Source organism: Halictus rubicundus, chromosome 1 (assembly GCF_050948215.1).
Source record: "Halictus rubicundus isolate RS-2024b chromosome 1, iyHalRubi1_principal, whole genome shotgun sequence".
NCBI classification, from domain to species: domain Eukaryota; kingdom Metazoa; phylum Arthropoda; class Insecta; order Hymenoptera; family Halictidae; genus Halictus; species Halictus rubicundus.
In genome coordinates, this window is record NC_135149.1 from 21,596,899 (window position 1) to 21,621,652 (window position 24,754).

At 41.8% G+C, this 24,754-nt stretch overlaps 1 protein-coding gene across 2 annotated transcripts in view; it reads right to left on the bottom strand.

Annotated features, from left to right (window-relative positions):
- The window catches only part of Wake (ankyrin repeat and fibronectin type III domain containing protein wide awake), a 183,138-nt gene that overhangs the window by 42,381 nt on the left and 116,003 nt on the right, over nucleotides 1-24,754 (bottom strand). Inside the window, exon 6 of one of the 2 annotated variants that reach the window (XM_076793791.1) lies at nucleotides 22,572-22,822. In XM_076793791.1, coding sequence (XP_076649906.1) covers nucleotides 22,572-22,822 — 251 coding nt within the window. Of the gene's footprint in view, nucleotides 1-15,033; nucleotides 16,759-22,571; nucleotides 22,823-24,754 lie in introns of those variants that run through there. The other variant, XM_076793801.1, reaches the window with a different exon arrangement.

Sequence of the window (24,754 nt, forward strand, 5' to 3'; positions counted from 1 at the left end):
CGTCGATGACAAATATGATCGGCACCGGTACGCGTTCTGCGGCAAAGCCACGATCAAATTTAGTTATAGATTATGATTTTATTTGCAAGCTAACAGTTCTGCCTTCGGCGCGGCGTATGCAAATTTTCCTTTGATTCTGCGGAATTGCTCCGCGCAACGTGTACCTATTTGTCTAGATATTCGTTCGCTGATGAGTAATGGAAAATTATAGATCAATACTGGCGAAATCGAATAACCGTAACGATTTAGATTATCTCCGCTAATTAACTGATTGGTGTAGGAAACAGTGCTTGGTGAAATTAGAGGATCGATGTGTCACCGTTGGAATACCGAATGCTCTGGCGACGTCACCGGTCACGTTCGATAAAGATAAGCGATCCGGTGTCTGGATTTGCCACCCCCGCGACAAATTTAGCTGGGGTTGTTCTGCGATAACGGATAAAAATCAAGCAGGCCAATGTCCTCTGGAATTTAGGGTTGATATCTGCCGAGCAAGTCTGCGAATAGATCGCTGCGAACCCTTGTACTACAATTTTCAATGTACCTGTCTAGAACTAATTTCCTAAACGAAGAAAAAGATTTGAATCTATCGCGTGCTTGCATTTTATCCGATTTATTTTCACTGTTTTATTAATCACTATAGTCGTTACGAGACTGCGGCTTTTATATCCAAACGACTCGGACACTTTTGACAAGCTAAAACGTTCCCTAGACGTCAGTGAAAAGAATTTTTGAAAAAATTGCAAATGGTCAGAACGGTCGAGAAAATCTTGAAGGTGGTTTTACATCTTTATCCGAGCCCGAAGCTAAACTTGTTCTGCGGATAATTAATAGCGTGTGATTAGCAGGGGTGCGAGTGTAAGTCTTTTTGCGAATCCGGTGCAGTAACCACACATCAGACGCAGCGTGATTTCACGCGTGCGTGCACACGGATCACGAGCATGATCGATCTGTACACACTCCCACCGTGTGTAAATACGGCCGAAACATCGAGCATTTGGTTCGAGTTGACGTCGATTCACCTGTCAGGAGCAACGTACGGCGTGTGGAAATCGCGGAAATAAACCGCGCGTATTTTAAGATCCGTCTGTCACCCTCGATGATCCGATCAGGATTATCGAGGATCGATCGAACAACCCCGTGAGATCCGTCTCAGGAAGAAAAAAAAAACGAACTTGCTGCTCTTGATTGCAGGGAAAATCTGGAACGAGTATCTAGATGCGTTCGGCATGCACTTATGGTATTGTGCGCGGCAGTTCGTATCATCTACAGGTCGTCGCAAAACATGTCATCACTGAGAGATGTAATACAGAAAATTGTCTGGATTAGACTGTGGGATCTCTGTGCAAAAGCAAAATTGTCCAAGTTAATTGTAAGATTCGAAAATCCAGTTTCTCTGTTAATCATATTAAAAAGTCAAAAATAATACAACAAAATCTTGGAATTCTTTCAATGTCTTTTTATTCTTGTGATTCTTATTCTCGTTGTTTTAAACGCATTTTATCTTGATCATGCAAGAGATTTTGCAAGTGTGTTGCACAGAAATTATTAGAAAATTTTATTCGAATTCTATTGGGGATATTAAACGTGCACTGGTGCTGTGGGAAATAAAGTAGTATGAAATGCAAATAATGTAGAGTTTTGTTTGGCTTCCCTGCAGCAGCTGTTTACTCTCAATCTATTGAACCGTGAACGAAATTTACCAGAAACACGAAACCCATTCTGTTGCTTGGAAATACGAGAAACAAACAGTATGGAAATACAATTACTGAACGGTTTGTGCGTTCAATTTCTTTCTGAGGTTACGATTATCGTTTTTGAACCTCCCTGTATTCGATACGGCTAACGTGTTCACGTTTCAGAACGTTCCCAGATGTCAGCTCAAAAAATGCGGGAATAAAATCGGCAGAAATAGAACAAATGAAAATATAGTCCATTTCTTTATGAAATTCACGCCGAGCCCAACCGCTGTCTGTGAAAAATCCGAAAGCACACCAGAGTCCAGACTATAATTAATGGCAAGTCGGGGCATTAATTTTTTCACGAAAATAATGGCCACCGTTTTTGCGTCATCCGGTGACCAACAAAGCCGATTGATATTTTCCAGTGTCGCCGGGCCGGTGTTATCAATCATCGGCCGCAATAATGCGATTAATCAGCGGCGAACGGTGCAACGAAATGACGCGAATCCTTTCATCGGTTCGTGCGATCTTTCGACGTCGGGTCGTCAGGCGTCGGCGTCGGGCGTCGCGTCGGCCGGAAATGAATTTCAAGCGATCCCACAGCCGCGGAGCGCGACCCGTCATTAAACGTAGGTGTGTCCGCGACATGTTGCCCGGTCGATAAACCGTTCCACGGGGTTATTCGTTTCCGCGTTGTCGATTGCAAAATACATTGTGCATCAGGTAAATTCAGCGCATGCGATTCCGCCGTCGTCGTCGATGTCGTCGCGTCGTTGCGACTGGTACGTGCCGTTTCCTTTCTGTTCGAACCCGACCGACCGTAATTTGCGTTCGTACGCGCCGCTGGGAGCTATTGCCGGCCGCGTACCCACGTAACAGGACGTGTTAAAAGTGCTATTCGCGAGCCTTAAATCGTCCAATCTCCTCCAACAACGTATTAAGCGCACGGATTAATTCGTAACCCCCGCAATCCCGTCTGTAAAATCAAATGACCCGTTGCGCTTCCGAACAATCAAGATTGACAAAATGGAAAAAACAATCAGTCCACCTTCCGATCACATAAGCTCGCTAAAAATTTTATTTTCTGACGAACCTTTGAAAATTTAGTCGTTCAATACAAATCTTAGAAATAAATATGCAGGTAATAAATGAGCCCCTTAGTGGACAAGTGAATTAACTTCCTTTTCTTAATATTGTAGAAATTGGACTTTCGTGTAATATCGTACGAAAAATTCAATACACAATGTAACTTTATTGTAACCAGATAAAGCGAAAGAATAGTAATTATATCATTGCAACTTAAAATAAAATCCATATTTTTTTAATAGTAAAGAAACAGTAACGTAACGATTAATGAAGTGCCATTTTTACGCTGAATTGTGATACCACATTTTTGTGAGAAAGTGACTTACGCCATATGGCTATTAATGTATTAATAATCATAAGTTACACAAATGTTATTTTTAATGCACTACAAGTTTGCTGTATACTATGTATTAAAGAAACTTATTCGTTGCTGGATTCTTCACCAGTTTCTTCAATTGTACCGGCTTTTAATGCTTGAAAAAATGTATGATGAATTGGAGGGATAAATTTCAGCAAATCTAGCATGTCCTTCTTTTTGGCCGCAGAAACAGGACGCACAGATGGATATAAATTTTCCTGCATTATATTTTTCAACTGCAATGGCCTGCCACACCGAGCACGCTGAATATTTAATATTTCAAACTCAACATCCACAGAGATCTTAGTTTTATAAAAATTATCAAACTGTTTTCCGTGTTCGTAGTGTAACCACTGAATGGCGGTCCAATTTACAGTTTGTAAAAACAAACCGTAAACGGTTTACGGTTACTGTTGTTTCTTTACAGTTTGTTAACTGTAAACTGTTTGTTTGTTGTTATTTTTCTTACGTTTTGTTATTGAGCGTTCTAGCTGTTTAGTTGGAAAAAATTCGTGAACCTGAATGACCCTCATCGGTTGTACTAAATACGAAACGATTATCGCGTCTACATATACCAGTTTCCTTTAATCGAATGTAACAGTAGAGTAAGTCCATATGTTCCGTGGAATAATGGAGTAAGTCCAAGAGATTGGACTTATGCCACAATCCAAGATATTTTTACAGTCACTTCATTTATGATGTAAAATTGACTCTTATCTTTTACTAACATGAAACAAAGTATACAAAAGTTAATGTGTTAAATAAAACAAGTATTCTTAATACTTACTATTTCTGTAAAAACTCCATTTTTACTTGTCCACTAAGGGGCTCAAATATTAGAAAGGAAATAATGAAAGAGGAAAAAGTATCACTGTGTTTCACAATCAACGTAATGGCGTATGTAATTTCTTTGTGTTTTCACTATTTTCTTAGAAATTGAGCAGACCTTCAATTTTTTAAATACAATGCTATATATTTTTTTATGTCATACGAAAGCGCGTGTCAAGACAAATTCGTTCGTATAGGACACAGGGACCTCCAAGGTCACACAAGGTCAGAAATGGAAAAAAATATGTTGAATATATTTGTACCGCAACATACTGAAATGCACGTCGATTGCAAACGAACAACAACTTTGTGAATAAAGGTCCAAATCCATCGAATAGAGTGTAAACGGATTTTCCTTGCCAGTTAATTAAAACACTTTACCTTAGTATCTGTCGTGGAAGTTCTCCGTCCGTTTCCTTCTGTTTCCGGCGCAGATATAATGAAAAAATCAATCGGAAACGATTCGTTGAGTCTTCAGGTTAGGTGGTACGCTGCTCTCGTCTCGGTTATAGTTATTGATTTCTGATCATCGTCTCGGGGAATGCATCGCGGTCGCGATGACGCAGCGGCCACGTAACGCAGTAATGCATCCTTACGCGAGCACGCTCCCGTTTCATTCTCGTTGCCGCGCTTATTATCATTCCCGAGGCCTGCCGTAAGTCATCGAGCGATCATTCGTCGCGGAAGTCGATCGCGGATTACACGCTACGCACGATCAATGATCAACGATCAACGGTCACTATTATTTTCGACCCAGCCGTTAGTTCGACGATGAATCAACGTCAATTACGATCCTGGCATTTATCCGTCGATCTATTTCGAGCTGCGTCAGGAATTAAGCCGATCTGCTTTCAGATTCTTGCAACGAAAATCCAACGAGGAGATAGATAACCGGAGAAATTATCATAGAAGATCCATCAGGCTCGGTCGATCGCGGTTAGGATGCATTCGGGATGCACCGGTGTGTCGTTGAAATGCAGCCAAATCGCTCGAAATTCGCATTCAGCTTTCAGCATCACCGACACCGTTCCGATTCATCAATCATGCTAACCGGGTTCTTCGTCTTCCTGCGAAATTTTGACCGAACGTGAACCGTGCTTTTCTATGCTCCCTTTTATCTACGCTTTCAGAATTTTTCTTTAGCGTTTAGAGAAGTCGCGGGAGTGTAGTAACAATTTTTAACACGTCCCTCTCCTACGGATTGTTCGATTATGTTTCCTTATTTCCTTCCTTCCGATGTTTTAATTTCTTTACATTTGCAATGGTGAGATATATTTATTTAAAATCAAACACAGTTTGCTGATGTAAAACGTATCTTTCGCGCTGGAAAACTTCTGATTTTTAATGAAAATATTATCACAGAGGAGCTGCAAATTTTTGTAATTTACCGAACATAATTCTAAATAATTCTGAAGTGCACAATTTGATTTTCTCTCTGCAGAGAAACGCAAATGTCTGCTGCTGGTAACGAACTTATCGATTTTATTTTATTTATATTCTGCAACATTACTTCCAGGCTCCGAATATTTCTTTCCGATAGAACGAGCAATAAAATAAATCTTGAACAAACTCTTGAACGTTTTCACTCGTTGGCTTAATCTTCTATCAATAAGGGCTCTGTCAGGCGTTCTTCTTCTTATTTGTCTTCTTTCTTGTTCCCCACGTTGTCGTCGGCGCGGTGGTTGGCCGCAATTTTTCGTTGACTTTTCGCCGTTCACGAAAAGTAAGTCGAATTCGATCACGAAAAGTAAGGTGTCGAAGCAACCGTGAAAAAGTTCGAGAACCTCGTTTTAGGTGGCGAGGGCGTGAAGAAGAGCCGACACTCTCGAGTGGTTGCGCGGGAAAATGGGTCCTTACGACACCGGGGAAGGACACCGACTGAAAGGAAGGCTTGCAACAGATGCACTATACCGTGGGGCATCTGGGCATAACATCGGGGCAGGTGAGTTCGAATTTCGTTAAGCTCAGGGCCGCACGAGGCGCTGGAGGGCTGTGGAAAAGGGCAAGTGCCCTTAAACTCAACTGTTTTTAAAAATACAGCCTCGTCAAAATTCATTTGCGGACTATAAGAATCGTGAAAATCCTCTGATTCGTATCATGAACGTTTGTCAATATTGTACAAGCTATAATCAATTTTTGGCTTACGTATATCTCGCTCAGATACGCAGGAACGTTGTCGAACAATTTAAAAATATATATATTTACGTATTTATCATTTCGTACTTCGTTTGGAATTTTTTTTTCAAGTCACAAAAACATCCCTGTTCCTCTGTTTGATATTTTTGTATGATCATAAATATCGTATTGCTGTAGCAATTTCTTAATTTAATATTCCTGCAAGGAACGCAGGAAAGAAGGGTGAACAACATCGGTTGTTCTTAAATACCACAGAATTTTATATAGATTATCGGTTTTATTAAATTATAATCCAGCAGGCATTTTCTAAAATATTCTAAAGACTGTACCATCATTTTTACTATTATTAATTTTTCTTTAATGCACGACGAACACGAACGTGTTTAAACAACGTTCATGTTTTTATTCATCCATTTTCCACCGGGGGAATTTTCCTCGAAATTATCACAGATTCTCCGTTCCACAATTTTTATGGTTATTAATATCGTACACGCTCCACACGTTTCTCTCGTTCGTTTTGTATTGTTATTTAAAAAAATTCCATCGCGAGGTATTGAGATCTCTTCATACGTAGATCCAGTGAATATATTTCAAACTCGTACGGCCTCGTCCTTTTCATTCCTTTTTCGAGAATACCAAAAAACAGTGGAGAGACAAGGGAGAGAGAGAGCAAATATTGTTTGAACAACAGAGGCTTTCGATCTCCTCGAAAAATAAATACTCCCGGGGCAAAAAGCGGGCGCTTTGTCGGTAAACCTGACAATTCTTTGACAGAGGTGACTTCTAGCGCGTAGTCGCCCCTCCGATATTTTGCACTAATTAAATAACACGGAGAAATATTTCCGAAGAAAAACAACCTGGGAGATGCTGTCGACATTTTCGAAAGCTGCGAAACACTAAAAATTATTCATCAACAACCATCAACGTAAGTTCCCTTTTCCTTCCAGAAAATTGATAAAAGTCACAGAAGTCCTAATCATTGCGAATACAGAGAAGATTGTGAAGGGGTTGACAGAAAAGAAAATTATTCATCGACAACCATCACCATAAATTCCTTCAAGAAAATTGATAAACGTTAAAAAAAGGTCCTAATCATTACGAATGCAAAGAAGATAGTGATGCAAGGGGTGGACAGAAATGATCTAAAATTTGCGTGCAACCGAGCACATACGTGATCGTCGAAAAAGGATGAAAGAGTGGATGGCCCGAAGGCCACCTGCTTTTTCGTTCACTATGTACCGGGTGACCTGCTAGAATCGAGGAGCGTTTCCAGCTGTCGAACACGAAGAGCAGCGTAGTTTAATTTATTTCGATCGCTATCTGCCGGACTGTATCGGCATCCGAAGGTTGCCAGGAAGTTCCCGGTATCCTCGGAGAGCCGTACAATCGACGCGGATAGGAGAGATGTGGAGTGTGGACTGTGGATTGTGGATTGTGGAGAGAGAGAGAGAGAGAGAGAGAGAGAGAAGCGGTCGAGGCCACCGGCGAAACAAGAAAATAAAGTTCCCATCGCGTGCGCCCCACGTGTTTTGCCAACCTCGTTCTACAACGGTCGACGGACACTTCCCGCTAGTTTATGGTACACGAAACGGTAAGCAATGGAAATTAAACGGCCATCAGCACGGAAACAAAGCGCTGCCTTTTCACTGTAACCGAATTCTATTACTATACCACGCCATTCTTTCTTCATTTCTGCAAACTGTACCAACGAACTCTAGATACACTGTTTCTGGTCTCCTCGTTCGGTTCGGCTTTGGAGAAAATTTCAATGTACTTTGTTTGTTCATTTCTTTTAATCGCGTTTTATGCGGTTTTTTGTATTATTATCTTCTCTCTTCTTTTCGACGTTTCAATCATTTGTACTCGAACTATATTGAAATTGTTGTAACCCCGTGAAAAAAATTGTACAACAATCTACCTAGGCTCAATTTAAAGGCCCATTTTACCCTAACCCTCTACTTTCAGCTCATTTTTTAATGAGATCGAAGCTACAAAATTGCCATTATTTTTCCTTCCGGTGGACGTGAAAGCGAAGAGACGTTTACTATTCGACAATTTCGCACATTCAAATACCTTTGCGGAGCTTGAAAAATTCTTCCCAAGATTGTAACTACAACGAACTTAAAGAACGAAGCTTCCTCTTTACAACAAGCCCTCGAAACTTGATCTACGAATTTTTATACCGATGATATTCAACTGCAAACAAAAGCTGCTCCTCGAACATCAAAATCGCCAAACTCCACTAAACTGGATGTATTAAAAAAACTGTGAGCTGCATTTTTGCCTTTTTGAAGCTTATAAATTAAGGGTTTTTTGAAATAGCTTTTAATTTTCTAGTTACATTTGTGGTTGTTAGGACGCTAAATTTTTAGCCTGTGAAAGAGTATTTTCTCTGGTCATAAGTGATTAAAAAAAATTTACTTATTCAAGTTGACTTGATTAATCACAAAATTCAGTCGAGTTATCAATAAGTAAATACTGTATTAGCCGGAAAGATTTATTAAGACTAGGTTGGCCATTTGTTTGAAATGGCACGGTTCTCAAGAATAACACGAAAGGGAACTGTCTACCTGTCGGCGTACTTAGCGGACACCCGGTGTGTCGATACCTGTACTACAGGTGCCGCCCTTTTCCGGGCTGTTTTTCTCCTAGTCCGTCACAGGAAGAAGGGTGAGCAAGGTCTTCGTAACGGACAGTGTCAGTCTGCGGGCTTAATTTCATGCAGAACTTGAAAAGAACGGAAGACGAACAACCTTAGAAACGTATCATCGATCTACGTAATATGATCCGTACGAATCCTCCCCATCCTCTTCACAATGAAACCTTCGAAGAACCTTAAACCAGCTTAGTCATGCAATTATAAATCATCATACATTAGGGATACCCATAAGTAATCAAGTATTTGCAAAGAATTTGTTTTGCCTTTAGTTCTGTACTGATCGTTCAAGAGGAAACAAATATTCTTTTACAGTTTTTGGGTAAAGCAGCCTGTGTTCTAAATATTCTAAAAAGTATAATTTTTTTTACAACCCTGTTATAAAATGGCGGCGTCCGTACCTTCCGAGGATCATATTCGTCATTGCATACTTTTTCATTTTCATGCGGGATTTAATGCAACGGTAACAACAAAGAAAATTTGCGATGTTTATGGAGATGTATTGAAGGTCTACAAGTGTCAACGCTGGTTCAGAAGGTTTGCTGCTGGTAATTATGATCTCTCTGACAGGCCTCGAAGTGGACGACCAGTTGAATTTGATAACGACACCCTAAAACCTCTAGTGGAAGCTGATCCAAAATTAAGTATACAAAAATTATCGAGAAGCCTTGGGTCCACATGGTCAACTATACAAATGCACCTACACGAAATGGGAAAGGCATATAGGCAAGGAATATGTAGGCATATAGGCAGACTATCATCTTCTCAGATCTCTGGAGTATTATTTAAGAATTAAAACATTCACTTCTGTAGAAGATGTAAGGAGGCACCTTGAGTTATATTTTGCTCTACGAACCCTGGATTTCTATAAGAGGGGGATTGCAAATTTGCAGGAAAGATGGCAAACTGTCCTTGATAATGATGGAGATTATCTAATAAATTAAGAAATAAAAACTTGAATTTACTACAAAGTTTGTTTCAGATTTCAAAATAATTGATTACTTATGGGTCCCCCTAATATTATATGACCGATTGGAGAAGACTGAAACTTTTACTAACCAATTTATTGATGGATCAGTTTCCCAGACCTAATTATAATCGAACATTTCCAGGCTCCACATGCTCGAAGCGAAGACCGTTCATCGTCGCCTGTGTCGAGCACGGAAAGACAGAGGACTTCGCAACAGTTGCAAGACAATTTCCTCCCAGCAGAAATTGGATTACCCGCGTCGTCCGTTGCTTATCAAAGTTGAAAACGCCCGACTCGAAACGAACAACGCTCTTCGCCGCGCGTCATAATGTTCCCCGGCCACGGTGGAAAGAGTAACAAGAGTAAAGGAGCCGTAAAGACGTCCTCGTAAAGGCAGACTTTCCTTACGCTTATTCCCGAGGAATGTCACGGGTCTGATCGTAAAACGCCTAGCAATGGTGTCGCCTATTGTCTTTCGGACCCCGATGCCGGCTATGAACAGACGCCACGGATCACCGAATGACCGGAGCTGTATAGGGTCATTCGAGAATTGCCTCGTAACTTTTATACAGGTGTTCTCTCGACGGGAAACTCGCTAAAAGAAGTCCTGGAGAGCTTGACTGTCTACGATCGATTTATCGCCGTAGAAATTTACAGAGAAACAGCGAATATCGCCGGCGGTTTTCAGAGATTTCTGTCGAGAGCCACGGAGATCACTATAGGAGGATGTAGGCTTCATTCTGCCGACGTTTCATTGGCTACATCGAGCTACGCCGAGCCACGCCCACTGGGCAGCGTTAAGTGGGAGGATAGTGAAGAGAGCATGTTCTGATCAATGAAACGCCACAACACTACAAAATTCTGTAGCCGGTATAGCAGCCTGGAAAATAAAATTTCCTAGACTATTTTTGGTAAATAATTCTTTCGCAGTTACGCAGGCGTTTACGTCTTTTTAATGGCTTCATTTAAAAAATTCATATCGACAACATTGAAATTGTTATAACTCCGTGGAAAAACATCGTACAACAATATACCTAGGCTCATATTAAAGGCCAAACCCTCTTCTTCCACACCCTTCAACTCATTTTTTAATGCGTTCGAAGTTACAAAAATTTCCTTTACTCTTTCCTTCCAGCGGATGTGAAAGCGAAGAGACGTTTACTATTCGATAATGTTGCGTCTCTACGGAGATTAAGAAAATTTTTCCGGGAGTAACACGGAATGAACTTAAAGACTGAAGTTTCCTCTTTACAACAAGTACTGAAAAATTTATCTATGATTTTGTTTACCGATGTTATTCAACTCCAAACGAAACCTGCGCCTCGAACGTCAAAATAACTGGAAACTCCACTAAACTATGGCACTGAAAAAATTGTTTCAAATTTTTCAAAGCACAGAACACTCCTAATTTTTGTGTCATAGGTTCGGAATGAAGTTCTGCGGTAAGTACTGTTCGCGACACTTCTCGCATCCGCTGACCGCGACGCGACGCTTTTCCGCGAGTTCCCACACGAGAGATCGCGTGCAGGAAAATGCGAGAACTGCGCGCGTCGGTTTCCGGTGCAGTTAACACGATGCGCACGGTCTTCCCCGCGCTTTCCAGTATGCCACTCGTTAGGTTCTTGCGTTTTCTCCGCGTCCGCGATCGGCAAAGGCGATTCGCGAGCTCCTCGAAATTTCGCGCCGCTTGAAGTTTCCCGCGGGAGTCTGTTCGTCTAGAACTGTGGATTTTGAGTTTCGCGTGTTTCCCACAAATCTCCTGGCCCCGTTCCGGAAGAGAGAACCTTCTCAGGCGATGTTCAGCTTTCTTCGGTGTTTCTTAATGTCTTGCTAAATTGTTTCGCGGCCGTGCGCGCGCGCGCGCTCGCTCAGATTCTCCGCTGTAATTAACCGAACGCTATGGTTTTCGCGACGGTGCCGGTGGGAATCGCGAAACGCGAAAAACGAAAGCGCCAGGCATGCTTAATAACGAGCTTATTATCTCACGCGGCTTGTGTCTCGGAGTCCCGCGAGCATTAATCGCGCGACGCAAACAAATTAGCGAGCCGCGATCTGGAAGCCGATTCCGAGCCGACAATAAGCCGACATTTGACCAAGCTCTCTATAAATACGGGATCAATCGGATGATTACAATGCCTCGGTTATTTATGGGATTATAGATTTTTACGCGGCGGTTAATAACAGATCGAAACTACCTAGAGGGGTATTCTTAACTAGCTTAAAGCGGAAAAGAGTAAGGAAAAAGTTAAACTTTTGTTCCTGTTGCCTGGTGATCTTTGGCTAGAGATACCTGTCTGTTAGATCGAGGTTATTAATAATTATTTATCAGCTTTATTTGTGGACGCAGATGAAATCGACTCACTTAGAGCTCGAGGGGTATTCTTAACTTTATAATATTAAACGTAAGGGGGCTGCGATCGCTGTTAAACTTTTGTGTCCCGATCTTTAGAGACGTTAATAATTTTCTTTAGCGATATAAACGTCAATTTGTTCAAATCGTATATAAAACTATGATTTTTGTATTAATATTAACACATACGTGCCATGTATAATAAACAATTTTTTAGATTCTTCACGCTTCTGTGTTGAAGCCAATAGATAAAACGTTGTACTAAATGGTTCAATGTTTCTCCAGATATGTTTTAATAAATCTTTTGCGAGTTAGACACATCAATGGACCGAAAAGTTATGGCAGTTCTTTCCTAACATAACGTGAAGAGAATCACTCCGGCACACATCGGTGTCGGCTAGAACCGACCAGGTGCGAATGTGCTAATAGAAATGCATTAGGAGGCTGTTTTAACGCAACAATTGACATAAATATACGAGTGAGAGTCACGTAACAATTTTCATTTGGAAAGCCTGCGAACAAACGCGCGCCACAGTTTGCAATAATTCATCGCCACTTATCGTCCCGTGTGTAACGAATCGCCACGATGACAAATGCACCGTTACGATCGTAGAAACAGAAATTACGACTCAAATATTTGCGAAATAAACAAATATAGCAAGTATAATTTTAAACGGAATCCAAGTCGACACACGATTGAAGGTATCGCAAAAGAAAAATGATACTTTAACCACACTTGCGAACATCATCGGAACATCTCCGCTTTAATCCCGAGTATATTTTCTCCCAAGAGAGGGAGAAACCTAACTCGCGGAAATACCTCAAGAATTTTTACCGCTCTTGTCGTCGATAAATCGATATTTCTCTTTGGAACAGTCTACTTACTGTTGCGAGAACGCGAGAGAATAGGTGAACCCTTCAGTGCCGCGGATCTATGAGATTCGTCAATTGAATTTCTGTTTTAATGTTCCTCAACCCTTACGTGTCAATGATCAAAATTTTCATTTTCTGCTGTTTTAAGAGAAACGTTCGATGTTCCCCTCGGAGTCTCGCGATGATTGTCGTAATTTCATAAGTGTACGAGAGCGATTCGATTATCGGCCCCGCAATCGGAATTAGTATTCGATACCTCAGTCGACTTTCACTCGCGGTGCTCGTCGATATACACCGCCCACCGCCATGCAAAACCGCATCGCGAATCACTTTCTTTGATCTACTTCGTCTCGAGTGGGTTTCTCTAATCCCCGGATGGATCGGGATTATGAAACTACAATTTGCGCTCACGTGCCCGTGCACTGGACCTCTCCGTGCACAATATATGCACGTCGATGTTGCACGATGCAAACGGACGGCATCGAATATTCATACAGCGGTGCACAGTGTTTTTGTTTTCCAACAAAGCTTTACGGAATTACCTTTTTCCTAGGCAGCGGATTTAATGCGTTTATAGGAAAAATGGATGAATGAAAAATAAAACCGTGAAAAATTTTAAAGTGTTGTTACATTATTCTAGATTTATTAAAACTATTGCAAGTCCAACGCGCCACTAAAAACTGTCATAGTATAATTCGAGGCAATTTGCACACTACTAAATTTGGTATTAATTCTCTGAGTTAGTATGGCGACTCTGAAACGTCACGAAAAATGGCTGTAATATAATTGGAGATAATTTGCATTAATTTAATGCTCTGTAGGACACACCGATCTGTAGACAGCGTTATGCAAAATCAGAATTTTCTACCTGAATTGCAACAAACAGAATGAAATAAAAATTGACGTTCTTTCTTAATATGTTTAATAGGTTGAAAATAACAGTATTTTTAAATTCTTGTAATGTTCTTACCGTTTTAAATTACATACATTTTTGTCATAAGCTCAAGGATTAATATTTCGTATGTTTGATGATTTATGTTGATTTATACTATGGATTAAGAGTTTGTAGAAGTTGTATTCTAAGCGAACTGTGCCAACATAATTATACTTTTCCCAGCAGGTTCATTAAAATCGTTTCGAGTAACTTAAACCCCACCGTCGTCTACGGTTTCTTCTCGATAATGATTGATTCGATACCAAATTAATAAATGTAATGTAAATTGAATCTGAAACTTCGCGTTCTATCAATACATCAGCATCCACACTGTTCCTCTATATTATTAATGTTATTTCATACATACGGTGGAACGCGCTCTGTCTTTCATAACAATTGTGACACGTGAGCCACTCTTTTTCATATGAAAATGAAAAATATGGATGTAATTTAATTAAACATTTCTTGTGAAAGAATGCAATTACTCTTTTCTGCTGCCCGCATGGGAATGTGTAGTTTTTTTTATTATTCAGACAGTATGTTGCATCAATAAACGTATAATAATTACATTTGGATGGATAGAAAGAGTATCCCAGACGCTAGAAGGACAATTTTAAAAGCATATATTTTATTTACAGTTTCCTTTTGCAGTCTTTGAAAATTGCTAGAACCTTTAAAATATCTGCTGTTTTAATTGCAAAATAAATGTGAAAGAGAACAACGTTAGAAATACAACTATGAAATAATGGGATTGAAAGCTATGCAGTAGTGAAAAAAATCGCATTCCTATCATACTCATTAGACTACAGATCAGTATGCATTTCTGATGCGATCTCATTTCTAAAAACCCAACCAACCATGTACACTAACAAAAATTAGTAGAAGAAACTCTTCACACAACACGAAATTTCCCAGTATTAAAGAAAGTTATCTTTTATGTAGATTTTCATAAAATAAACTACACAAATGCAAATCTGCATACAGATAACTAGAGGACTAAATAAAATGGCAAAAAGTTGTCAAAAATACTTATGTGCAACAGCGCGAAAAGACAAGTGCTCCCGATAGAAAGACGTTGCAATAGAGTAATCGATGCACCTGTCACGAGTGTATCTTGAACCGGCAAAAAAACATGAGAAAACAAGGTTAAAATGACCTACCCTATGCACCGAGACGGCCGAGAGCCTTGAAGCAAGTTCCCATGAAGATCCTAGCGATCTCGCGACAGCTTTTCACCAACTGGGAAAGGTGACAGGGCCACCACGTGAAAATTTCTTCCTGAAAACTCGCCGGCAGAACTCAGGAGGCTTGTCGATGCACCAAATGCAGAAACCGGTTTACGGCAAGGTCCTCCACCTTTGCAGCCGCGTGTCCCTCAAACCTCTCCTCTCAGACCGCTCATTTTCGACGCGTCTCCTCTCTCTGACCAATCTCGATATCCCTCGGGACCAGATCCTTTTTTCTTCGAGCGCATCCTTGCTGCGGGACCCCCTCTTCTATTGCAAAATCCCTCGATTACCGCTCCTCTAGCCTCTTCATTGATCAAAAGTTCGAGATTCACCTCCGAAAAGATCAATTTCAGAATGACGATTCAACGTCCAGAGATCAATTTTCGAGAAGATTCAGCGTCCAGATATCAATTTTCGAAAGAGGATTACGCGTTAAAAATTCAGCTTTCAGTGTTCAATTTTGCAGAGAAGACTCAGCGTCCAGAGATCAATTTTGCAGAGAAGATTCAGCGTTCAGAGATCAATTTTCGAGAGAAGATTCGGCCTCGAAAAAAAAATTAATTTTGAAGAAAAGAATTGACTTTGGGATCGAAGCTGTTTCCAGGACGAAACCAGTGCCCTGCAGGAGGTCTGCCAGTCGGGGTAACGAGTTATGGCAATAGTTACCACGCTATAACGCCTGAGGACCGGCCAGTTCCCCTAATGCCCCTTCTGAGATCCTCGTAGCGATTAACTCTTTGCAACTTCTCGCAATTTCAACTTTCCCCGTCCACCTCTGGGACCACCTTCGCCTCCATTAACGCACTGGAAAAATTCGGAGGGATCCTGGAGATCTAGAAAATCCTGAAGAACTATTCGAAGAGGATGGAGAAGTACTCGTATGTTTGAAGGGAAGATGTCATTTTCTTTTGATCGTCCGTTTTATAACTGTCGTCGATTGACACTGATACTTTTATGGAGAGGATTTAGATTGGTCTGTTCCTGATCCTCGAGCATCCAGTAATTGTGTCGATGAATCCTTGATAGCACGTAAGAGGAGCGATTATATTACATCGTGCTCGTTCTGGATGACCGAGTTTAATATGATCGACTTTTTTAGAATTTTATTTTTATTAATCGACGCTGGATTTTCCTCGCTTGGATTTCAGGGGTCCCTTGGATGATGCACTTTCTTGGCATTATGTAACAGGGCAAGGTTGCATTATCGTTCTTTTAATACCGCTGACTCTTTTCTGGGATTTTATTTTCTCGCCGTCGAGCGATTTTATTCTCTCAGCATCTCTTGAACTCGCAGGTCTTTGATGTTGTGTATAAAGAAACTAGAACGATTCTATTATGTTATTCGTCTTGAATTTTATATTTACGGACTGATACATGTAGTTCTCTTCAACGTCTCAACGTCTAAAAATTTTTATTACCTTGTTTGCAAATTTTATTTTTACCAATTAGTACACACTGATTTTCTAGTTGGTACACGTCGATGTTTTAGCTCTTCGAGGTCTCAAGAGTTTAATTTTCAAGGACGATTAAGGAGGATCAATTGCTTGCAATTAATCTCTGGGAAGTGCAGAATCCTTCAGAATCCTCGTCCTTGTTCGAATTGTTCTTTTGAATTGATGCTAAATTTTTCAAAGTTTCTCTCAATCCGAATCTTCGGGGTCTCATAAATTTCCAGAATGATAAATCCTAGCCTGATACCAGGGATTTCCTAATATTGCGAGATAAAGAATCGAAGTCGATTAAATTATCTTTCTCTCTGTCGGTCGATGTAAGAATTTTTAGTATCCTCGCGTTCCTCTGGCTGCAATCTTCAAGCTGACTATGGGTCTTCAGGGTCTGCTCGATCCACTATAATCAACGATGTCTGATATTGACGAGGGCTCGAGGACGATTATATTATCCTTTCCTCGAACGAGCAGCGTGAGAGTGTAAATGTATTTCTTTGAGGATCAAGGACGATTACATTATCCTGCATCCATCGGTATAAAAATCTTTTTCGATGTCTTTTATCTCCGTCTTATGTTATGTGACGAAGAATCAAGGACAATTATATTATCTTGCTGCCTTCGATTCTTTCCCTGACACCAACTCCTTCTTCAGGGTCTCACGAGCTCAATATCGTTGATACTATCTTGATGTTACGCGGAGAAGAGCGAAGGACGATTACATTATCTTTTTCTTTGATGAGCAAATACTTCGAAGGATTGCCGCTCTTTTTATTCCAACTCAATGAATGAGGATCAATATTCCGTAGTTTTCGATGTAAAAAATTTTCAGCAACTCCTCTTCTTCCTATTTTAATTTTTCATACTAAATATACTTTTCCTTCAACACTCTTTTACACTCAGCACTATCTTGATACTATACTTCTTCGAGGATCAAGGATGATTGTAATATCCTGCGGTCTTCGATGTAAAAATTGTTCAGCGCCACCTATTTGCGCTATTTTAATTTTGACACTAAAATTCCGCGACAATAATTACACTCTTCCTTCAAAGACTCCTGGACTCAACACTATCGTGACATTACACAACGAAAGGTCAAGGACGATTTCATTATCCTGCAGCACCAAATTTCTCCAGCAATCCTTCGTCCCTGACACAAGACACTTCTTGTTACCTAAGATGTCTCTTCTTCAAGGCCCGGAATCCTTTTCCTCGCGAACCAGGACACAACTATTTTAAGGACTAACGGGAGAGACTCCTTGAGCAAACAACAAAGAACAGTCTGTGTTCTGCGCGTGATCAACAAACCGCAGAGTTAGGATTCTGAGTTTCGTGTGTCGCCTTCAGGGACTATCGTGTTTTCCAAAAGCGATCGCGTTACAGCAAAGGTCGATCGAGTTACCAGAAACTCTTAGTCAGCGGCGAACAAGCGTATAACCGTGCGTGTTTTTTTTTTTTTTTTTGGTACTGGACGCGAGAACCGCGTTCCCGCTGATTTTCCCGAAGGTTCTAGCACGGTGTCGTTGCCCTAACCGCTCTTGCAAAAAGGGGAACCCACAAGAAGCACAACCTTACGAACCAATTCTCATTACAACTTCCAACACAAGTTACTTCTTTGGATTTTAAATTCTTCTTCACTCGCAACACTGTCGAATTCAGCAGAGATGTTCGAGCACCTTTACCAAATTTTATTTGATCGGGGAAGTCGAATTTGAGTTGTTCAGAGGACTGTCTAGATCCCAATTGGCATTTCCGATTTGGCACTCTCAGTGAAAATTGTTGTTTAGAATTTGGAAATTCACTGGAGAGACTCGAGCAGCTTTTCAAAATTTTGTTTGATCAAAGAACATAGGTTTTTGGAGCTGTCGAGATTGTTTAGATGTTGAAGAGGCTCGTCCAGAATATAGCTCTCAGTGCAAGTCGCTTCCAAAAATCTGCTCGATATCGACGCTATCCAAGCTCCATTTTCGAACTCTTGTCGGCCGAAGAACGCGAGCGGAGTCACAGCAGAGGTCAGCCCAGCCTCCGACTCTTATGATACCTCTGGTCCTATGTTTCTTTTCGCGATCCGCTTGATTTCGACGCCACGCACAGCACCGTCAAATTCACCAGTTATCCGAGCACCCGTTTTCAAATCGCAGAGAATCGAGGAAGAGTTTCGGAGCTGTGCCCAGAGGCACTCGTTCACCGGTTCACCAGTACACCGAGACACCTGTGCATCGCTTGGAAAGAGGAACCACGGTTTTCGAACACTGGGGACAGGTCCCTAAAGACGACGAGAAGGAGTTTCAGCATCGAAACACGGCCGAGCACGCGAACAATCGCGGACTGAAAGGCTCCTTAGGTAAGCGACTCCGAATAGCCAACCGCGTGACCGAACACGAGGACGTAAACAAAGCGGGGAAGACGATTGGCCGAGACGCTACCTGACCATTCAGGTATGTCAGAGTCGACTGGCAGCCACGGTGGACTGCCTTGGTTGCCAGAGACGGCGGGAACTTCATATCTTTCTCCTTACGGTAACTCCTGCTTTGCTGGACGATCTTCAAAACCATTTAAAGCAAAATTTTATTTCGTTCGTCGAACGTCCCTCGTGGCGACAATAAATTGCAGTGAGCTGTTAGGAAGAGTCCACACAGTCTTTCGACACTCTGGACTGCCAAAGTTTTTCAAAAGTTCCATAAATCCAAAGTAATGTAACAAAATAAAAATTTAGAAGTTAATTTCGAACAGTAAAGAATATTTTGTATTTTCTAGATCTTAAACAAATGTCGCAGAATGAATATGTTAGTGTAGAAATGAATTTTTCTATCTGCGCGAATAATTCCGTTACCACCTCAGGTTCCTCTAGAAAATATTTCTTCAAAAGTGACACATTTCTTCAAAAAGGAATTTTTTTAGACAAAGAATTAGTTAAGGAATAAAACTAAGAAAGACAATCATTAAACATTTCCTTCCCATTTTCAGAATACCCCAAATCCAGAGAAAATGTAATCGACTCTAAAAAAAAAAATGAATCAAATCCACGTTCCCTTACGAACAAGCTACGATTGTGTTCCCTGAATTTCTGTAAGAAATCTTCGAACGCCAACGAAACGCAGAGAGTGTCCCTCAAGGTACGATAAAAGAAGAAAAGATTTGATCTGTGCTCGAAAGACGTCGATTCCCCTATCCCATCCTCAGTTTCCCGATTTCGCTTTAGATCCAGGATGAAAGATCAAGATTCCCGATGGAAGTGAACACTGCTGGAAAATCTGGAAGCCAATCCTGTTCGATCGGCGGTATATTGCCCGGGTATCAATCGCGGCGATGTTTAATTAAACGAAACTGCCGAATCTCGTCTCCCGTTTGACGCGGCGCGGCGCGTGGCTTGTCGGCGCTTCCGCATCGGTCTACAGCGATCTACAACGATCTACGGCGCGTATCGACGAGGAAGCGACTCGCTTCTGTTACTTTCTCCTCATTGTTTACGCGGCGGGTGTCCAGTCACGTTCTCGAAACGGACGAGTCCGACGATTCCGACGGTGGAATGTCACGCGTCGATCGCGGCGTCCGTTCGATCGACGTACCAGCGAATCCAAATGAATTTTCAGCTGATCGAATATGGGAAAACGTGGATCCAGCGCAATCTGTACCTATGGAATACAGCGGATTTTATAATGGGAGATTAGCGCGTGAGGAACATCGTGCGAAAATTGAGGCTCGCACCTCTGGGAACGTTGCGCTGCCTCCGTTCCAGCAAAGTGGGGCCAACCGGTTTACCTGTCCACGGGACTGGCTTCTAAACGAGTAGTTCCATTGGTCTAGACCCGAACAGACTCAGGGACGTAGCTAGAGTGGGCTCCTTTCCAGGGAGATGGTGAAAATAATGAACATTTTTTTATCTGTGTCGAGAGGAGTTGAGTACTGTTTTTATTACCGCCATTATGTTTAACAGTTAGTGTTTTTTGGTCTCGGTTTCTCGGGCGTCGCACAGTCAACTGATTCTTCGGCGTTCATTATGATAAACGGATTCACCGTGACGCAGACCAATTGACTGTCCCTGCCCCAAAGAGCGATAATTGCCTGGCGCTTCTGCAATTTAACTTCGAGACGCCGCGCCGGCGTTCCCAGCGGCCTGGGGAGAACTTCTCACCTCTGCGGATTGTTCCTCGAGGACACGACACGACAGAGTCTGCGAGAGGTGGATCAAGCTCTGCGAACACTCGCACCCGTTGCCGCCGTAAAATTAATCGATATTCCCGACGACAACGGACACTGAGAACTGCCATTAACATTCCTGGCATGTCCGTCGGATGATACCCAGAATCCTCCTCGCCGATCTTCAGGTTTTTCTTCTCCGTGCCGCTATTCAACGAGACAGACCATAATCGGATATCTCTCTCTTCCAAAGTAAAATGTATTTCGTTTCCGCGGTGCCCCCGGTCCAACGAACTCGGAAATTGAATCATCTCCATCCCTCCCTCTCTCTCTCTCTCTCTCTCTCTCTCTCTCTCTCTCTCTCTCTTCCCATGTTCCTGCTCGTTAGATGAAATACTACACTCGACGAGCATTAACTTCCGCGGAATGAGGTGAAATTAACTTAGACGTCTCTCCTACCAGCGAAGCAAGCCCTACTGCGGACGTTAGAACTTTGATAGGGGAGGATAACAGCTCGAGCGGTGGCTGAACTGTTTAACACAACCCTCACTTTCAGTTTTCGACGAATATTATTAAGGGTTCAGCTTGCTTTAATATTTTGTAATTTAGTTACTGGTTGCCCGACTAATTTTACTTGATTTAAGCAAGCAGAGCTGAAAAACATGAGAACGTTTCCTGGCTGGAATTATCTGAGACAGTTTGCTTATTCTTGGTGAATTTCTCGAGGATTATCTCACTTAATTTATTAATTGGAATAATTTGACTCTATTTCGTTATCCCCCGAACGATTCCAATGGCTAGGACATTTTTATTTAATTTTTGGATTCGATTCAATTTCTTTTTATTCAATTTTTTCGATTAATTTTTTTCTAGATTCACCCCCTAAATGATTTATCCCCTAAACAGTCATGTAGGAATATTTTAAGAGAAATCGGGTGGGATGATCTCACACCGATTTCGCTAAAGTCCTTTTTCTATGTCTTAACAACTCGCTCTTCTGATTCTCGCTCTACTGACACACCATCCCTCGCTTTCGTCCCTTTTATTTAAGGCCCACTTTCATTCTTCCTCTCTCGCACTCTCATTCTCTGTCTATCAGTCTCACATCCATTCGGAAAACCCAATCAGTAACGTACGCCCTGCGCTTGGCGGCCCTAAACACTTTACTCTTGTCACCGAGACCCAAACACTCTTCTTTCACACTTCGGCCCAAAGAGACTCCCTTTCACGTCGGACCCAAACACGTTGGCGCCACGATGTCGCGTCCACAGTCACTCTATACAATCACTCTAAACAGTGTCACGTTCATAACCCTACAGTCATGTATGCTATAATTAATGAACTCAATTTCTTCATCCCCTAACAATTCTGACGACTAGAATTATTTGACTCGACTTCCTTAACGATTCTGATGCCTGGAATATTTTTACTGAATTTTGATCAGAACCATCAAAATGTGAATTTCTTCCTACTCTAAGCACAAGTCTAGAATAACGCGAGCCTATTTCTTCATTCTTTAAATAACTTTGCCGACCAGAATATCTTTACTGAATTTTTTCATCCCCTAAGAAATTCTCAAAACACACCTTCTGTCCTCTTAGCAAATTATTAACGCCACCCGAGTTCCCTCTACCACAACCTCGAAAGAAATCCTCGATAAAGGGGTAGACCCTTATCTGCCGATACCCTGCAGACCTGAAAGATCTAACGTCAAGATCAAGGTACCTCCATATTTCCCGCTCGAGAGATTACGAGGGACTGGTGGCAGTGATAAGCAGAATAAATCTTCATGCAGAATGGATCTATATCAGCCTCCGATACATGATCCCAGAATCGATTTGCTGGAAACACGAGAGAAGAAAAAATAAGAAAATAATGGCTCACCTAAAACAGCTCGGTGTCCCTTCACCCTTCTGCCGATGCTGGGAGAAACCAAGCTGAGTCTGTCGCTTCTGGATCCCAGCAATGGGCTGGGACTCCTCCTCGGCGGCGGTTGATCCGAGAAAAGGCCATAACTGCTACCGGCGTTCGCATGATTCCCGTCGGTGCCAACCCCGCCGATTATACCCCATTCCGCCACGCTGTCGATCGAGGTGCTCCTCGGCAGGCATGAACTGGTAGCGCTGCAGTCCCGTCTGTCAATCATCAGCAACCGTTCAAACGAATTTACCACTGAGGGTGACGTGTTATTGCTTCGGACCGTATTTTCGCAGACGGGCGACAGATTTGGGAATTTCCGGATCTTCGGGATCTTATTCCAGAGCTACAGGAAAGCATCGGGGTTTCAGGGACGTCGCTGTCTGAAGGCAAATGTTAAGCTGTGCGCCTGTCAAACACGGCACAGCGCTGAACGTCGTGTTAGTCCTGACATTGCTAATGCGTGTAGGACAGGGGAATTTGGGTACTCCATCTTTGAGCACTGGAGGGATACACCTTGGTAATTGTTAGATAGGTGAATCTTGTTTGATGCGTTTGGAGATACATTTTGGAATGGGGGAGCTTGGGTTGCTGCGTGGAAGAATTTTCACTGCGGGTGGAAATTTTGACGAGTTCTGTATCGGTAGTTGGAAGTGCAATCAGTGTGATTTATTCTGAAATGCAGTTTCGATCGACGAGAACCCCCCAGGTCTGTCTGTGTAGAGGATAGGAATTTAGATCCTTTGCGTTTGACTGCAGTGGATAATTTTGTTTGACGTTTGATAATTTGATAATTGTTGTGTTGGTAACTGCATTTTTGGAAGTTGAGAATCAGCTAGGATTTTTTTAGACATAGAATTTAGATTTTAGACATAGGAATTTAGATCTGTCGCTGACTGCAGCAGATGCTCTGACAACTGCTATCCCGATAGCAGCAAGTGCAATAGGTCGGGTAGATTCTGCAATGCAGTTTGGTAGATGCGAACCAACTAGATCTGTCTGTGTAGGACACGAGAATTCAGATCCTTTGTCTTTGACTACAGTAGAACCTTTGATAAGTGCTGTATCGGTACTTGCACGTCAACTTTGCCTGTTGCATTCAGAAGTGCATTGAGCAGACTGAAGAGCCCGTAGATTTCCGTTTGTAGGACATAGGAATTCAGATCTTCCGTCTGTGACTGCAGCAGAAGAAGCTTCGACAAGTGCCACGAAATTTGTTTTACAACCCCCTGAAACCTGCACCTCTAATCCTCAAATGAACTTCTGATTTTAGTCTACCACTATACGTATTCTACTGAAACCTAAAAATAACGAAGATGGATCAATTCCTTCCGTATCGATTCTCGTCGAATTATGAAAGACGTTGAAGGGAAATTAACATTGTTCGAGTGAACCAAGTTCCCTCCCACGCGACCAAGGACTTAATCTTCACGGCCTCGTTCGAATTCACGTTTCGTCCCGACCTTTGGAAAGCACAGTGCTCGGTCTTTATTAAAACATCCCGCACCTACACGACCATAATCCTGTCTATTCAAAACTGCAACAATAACCTTGATCCGAACCCCAGCCAATTTCCATCGTGCTCTTTCTTTCGCGACCCTTTCCGGAGCCAGATTCAGGTTAAGCCGGCGCGAGATCCATAGAATTTGTACCATATTATCCGGCGCGTTATGGCATTGTAAACGTTCAGAGATATCGTACGTATCGAACGTGTAATCTCATTCTCCGCTGCATGGATCCAACTTCTTCGTAATCGGAAACGCGATTCAGGATCACGCGAATCCCAAGTAATATCTGGACAGCGAATTTCATGTCGAAAATTCAAAACGTCAAAAGAATTTCAGATCAATATCATTTTATACAAACTTGACATCCCTCAAGTGGACGAATTCTTGATCATTGTGCTTAATTACTGTGACTATTTGAAGGTTTACGGAAGCTTCAATCATCTCACGTCTTCGATGCTGCCACGCAAAATTGATTTTCATCGACCGATTCAGAATAAATGAATATTAAATACATTGATTGAGTTAGTGCATTTCTGAAGACCCGTCTCAAAGCCCACTTAAGAGTTAAAAGGCGAATTAAATCTATTTAACTACTGTCTCTTGGGATTGATGTCGGACCATTCTTATTTCCCTGGATTAACA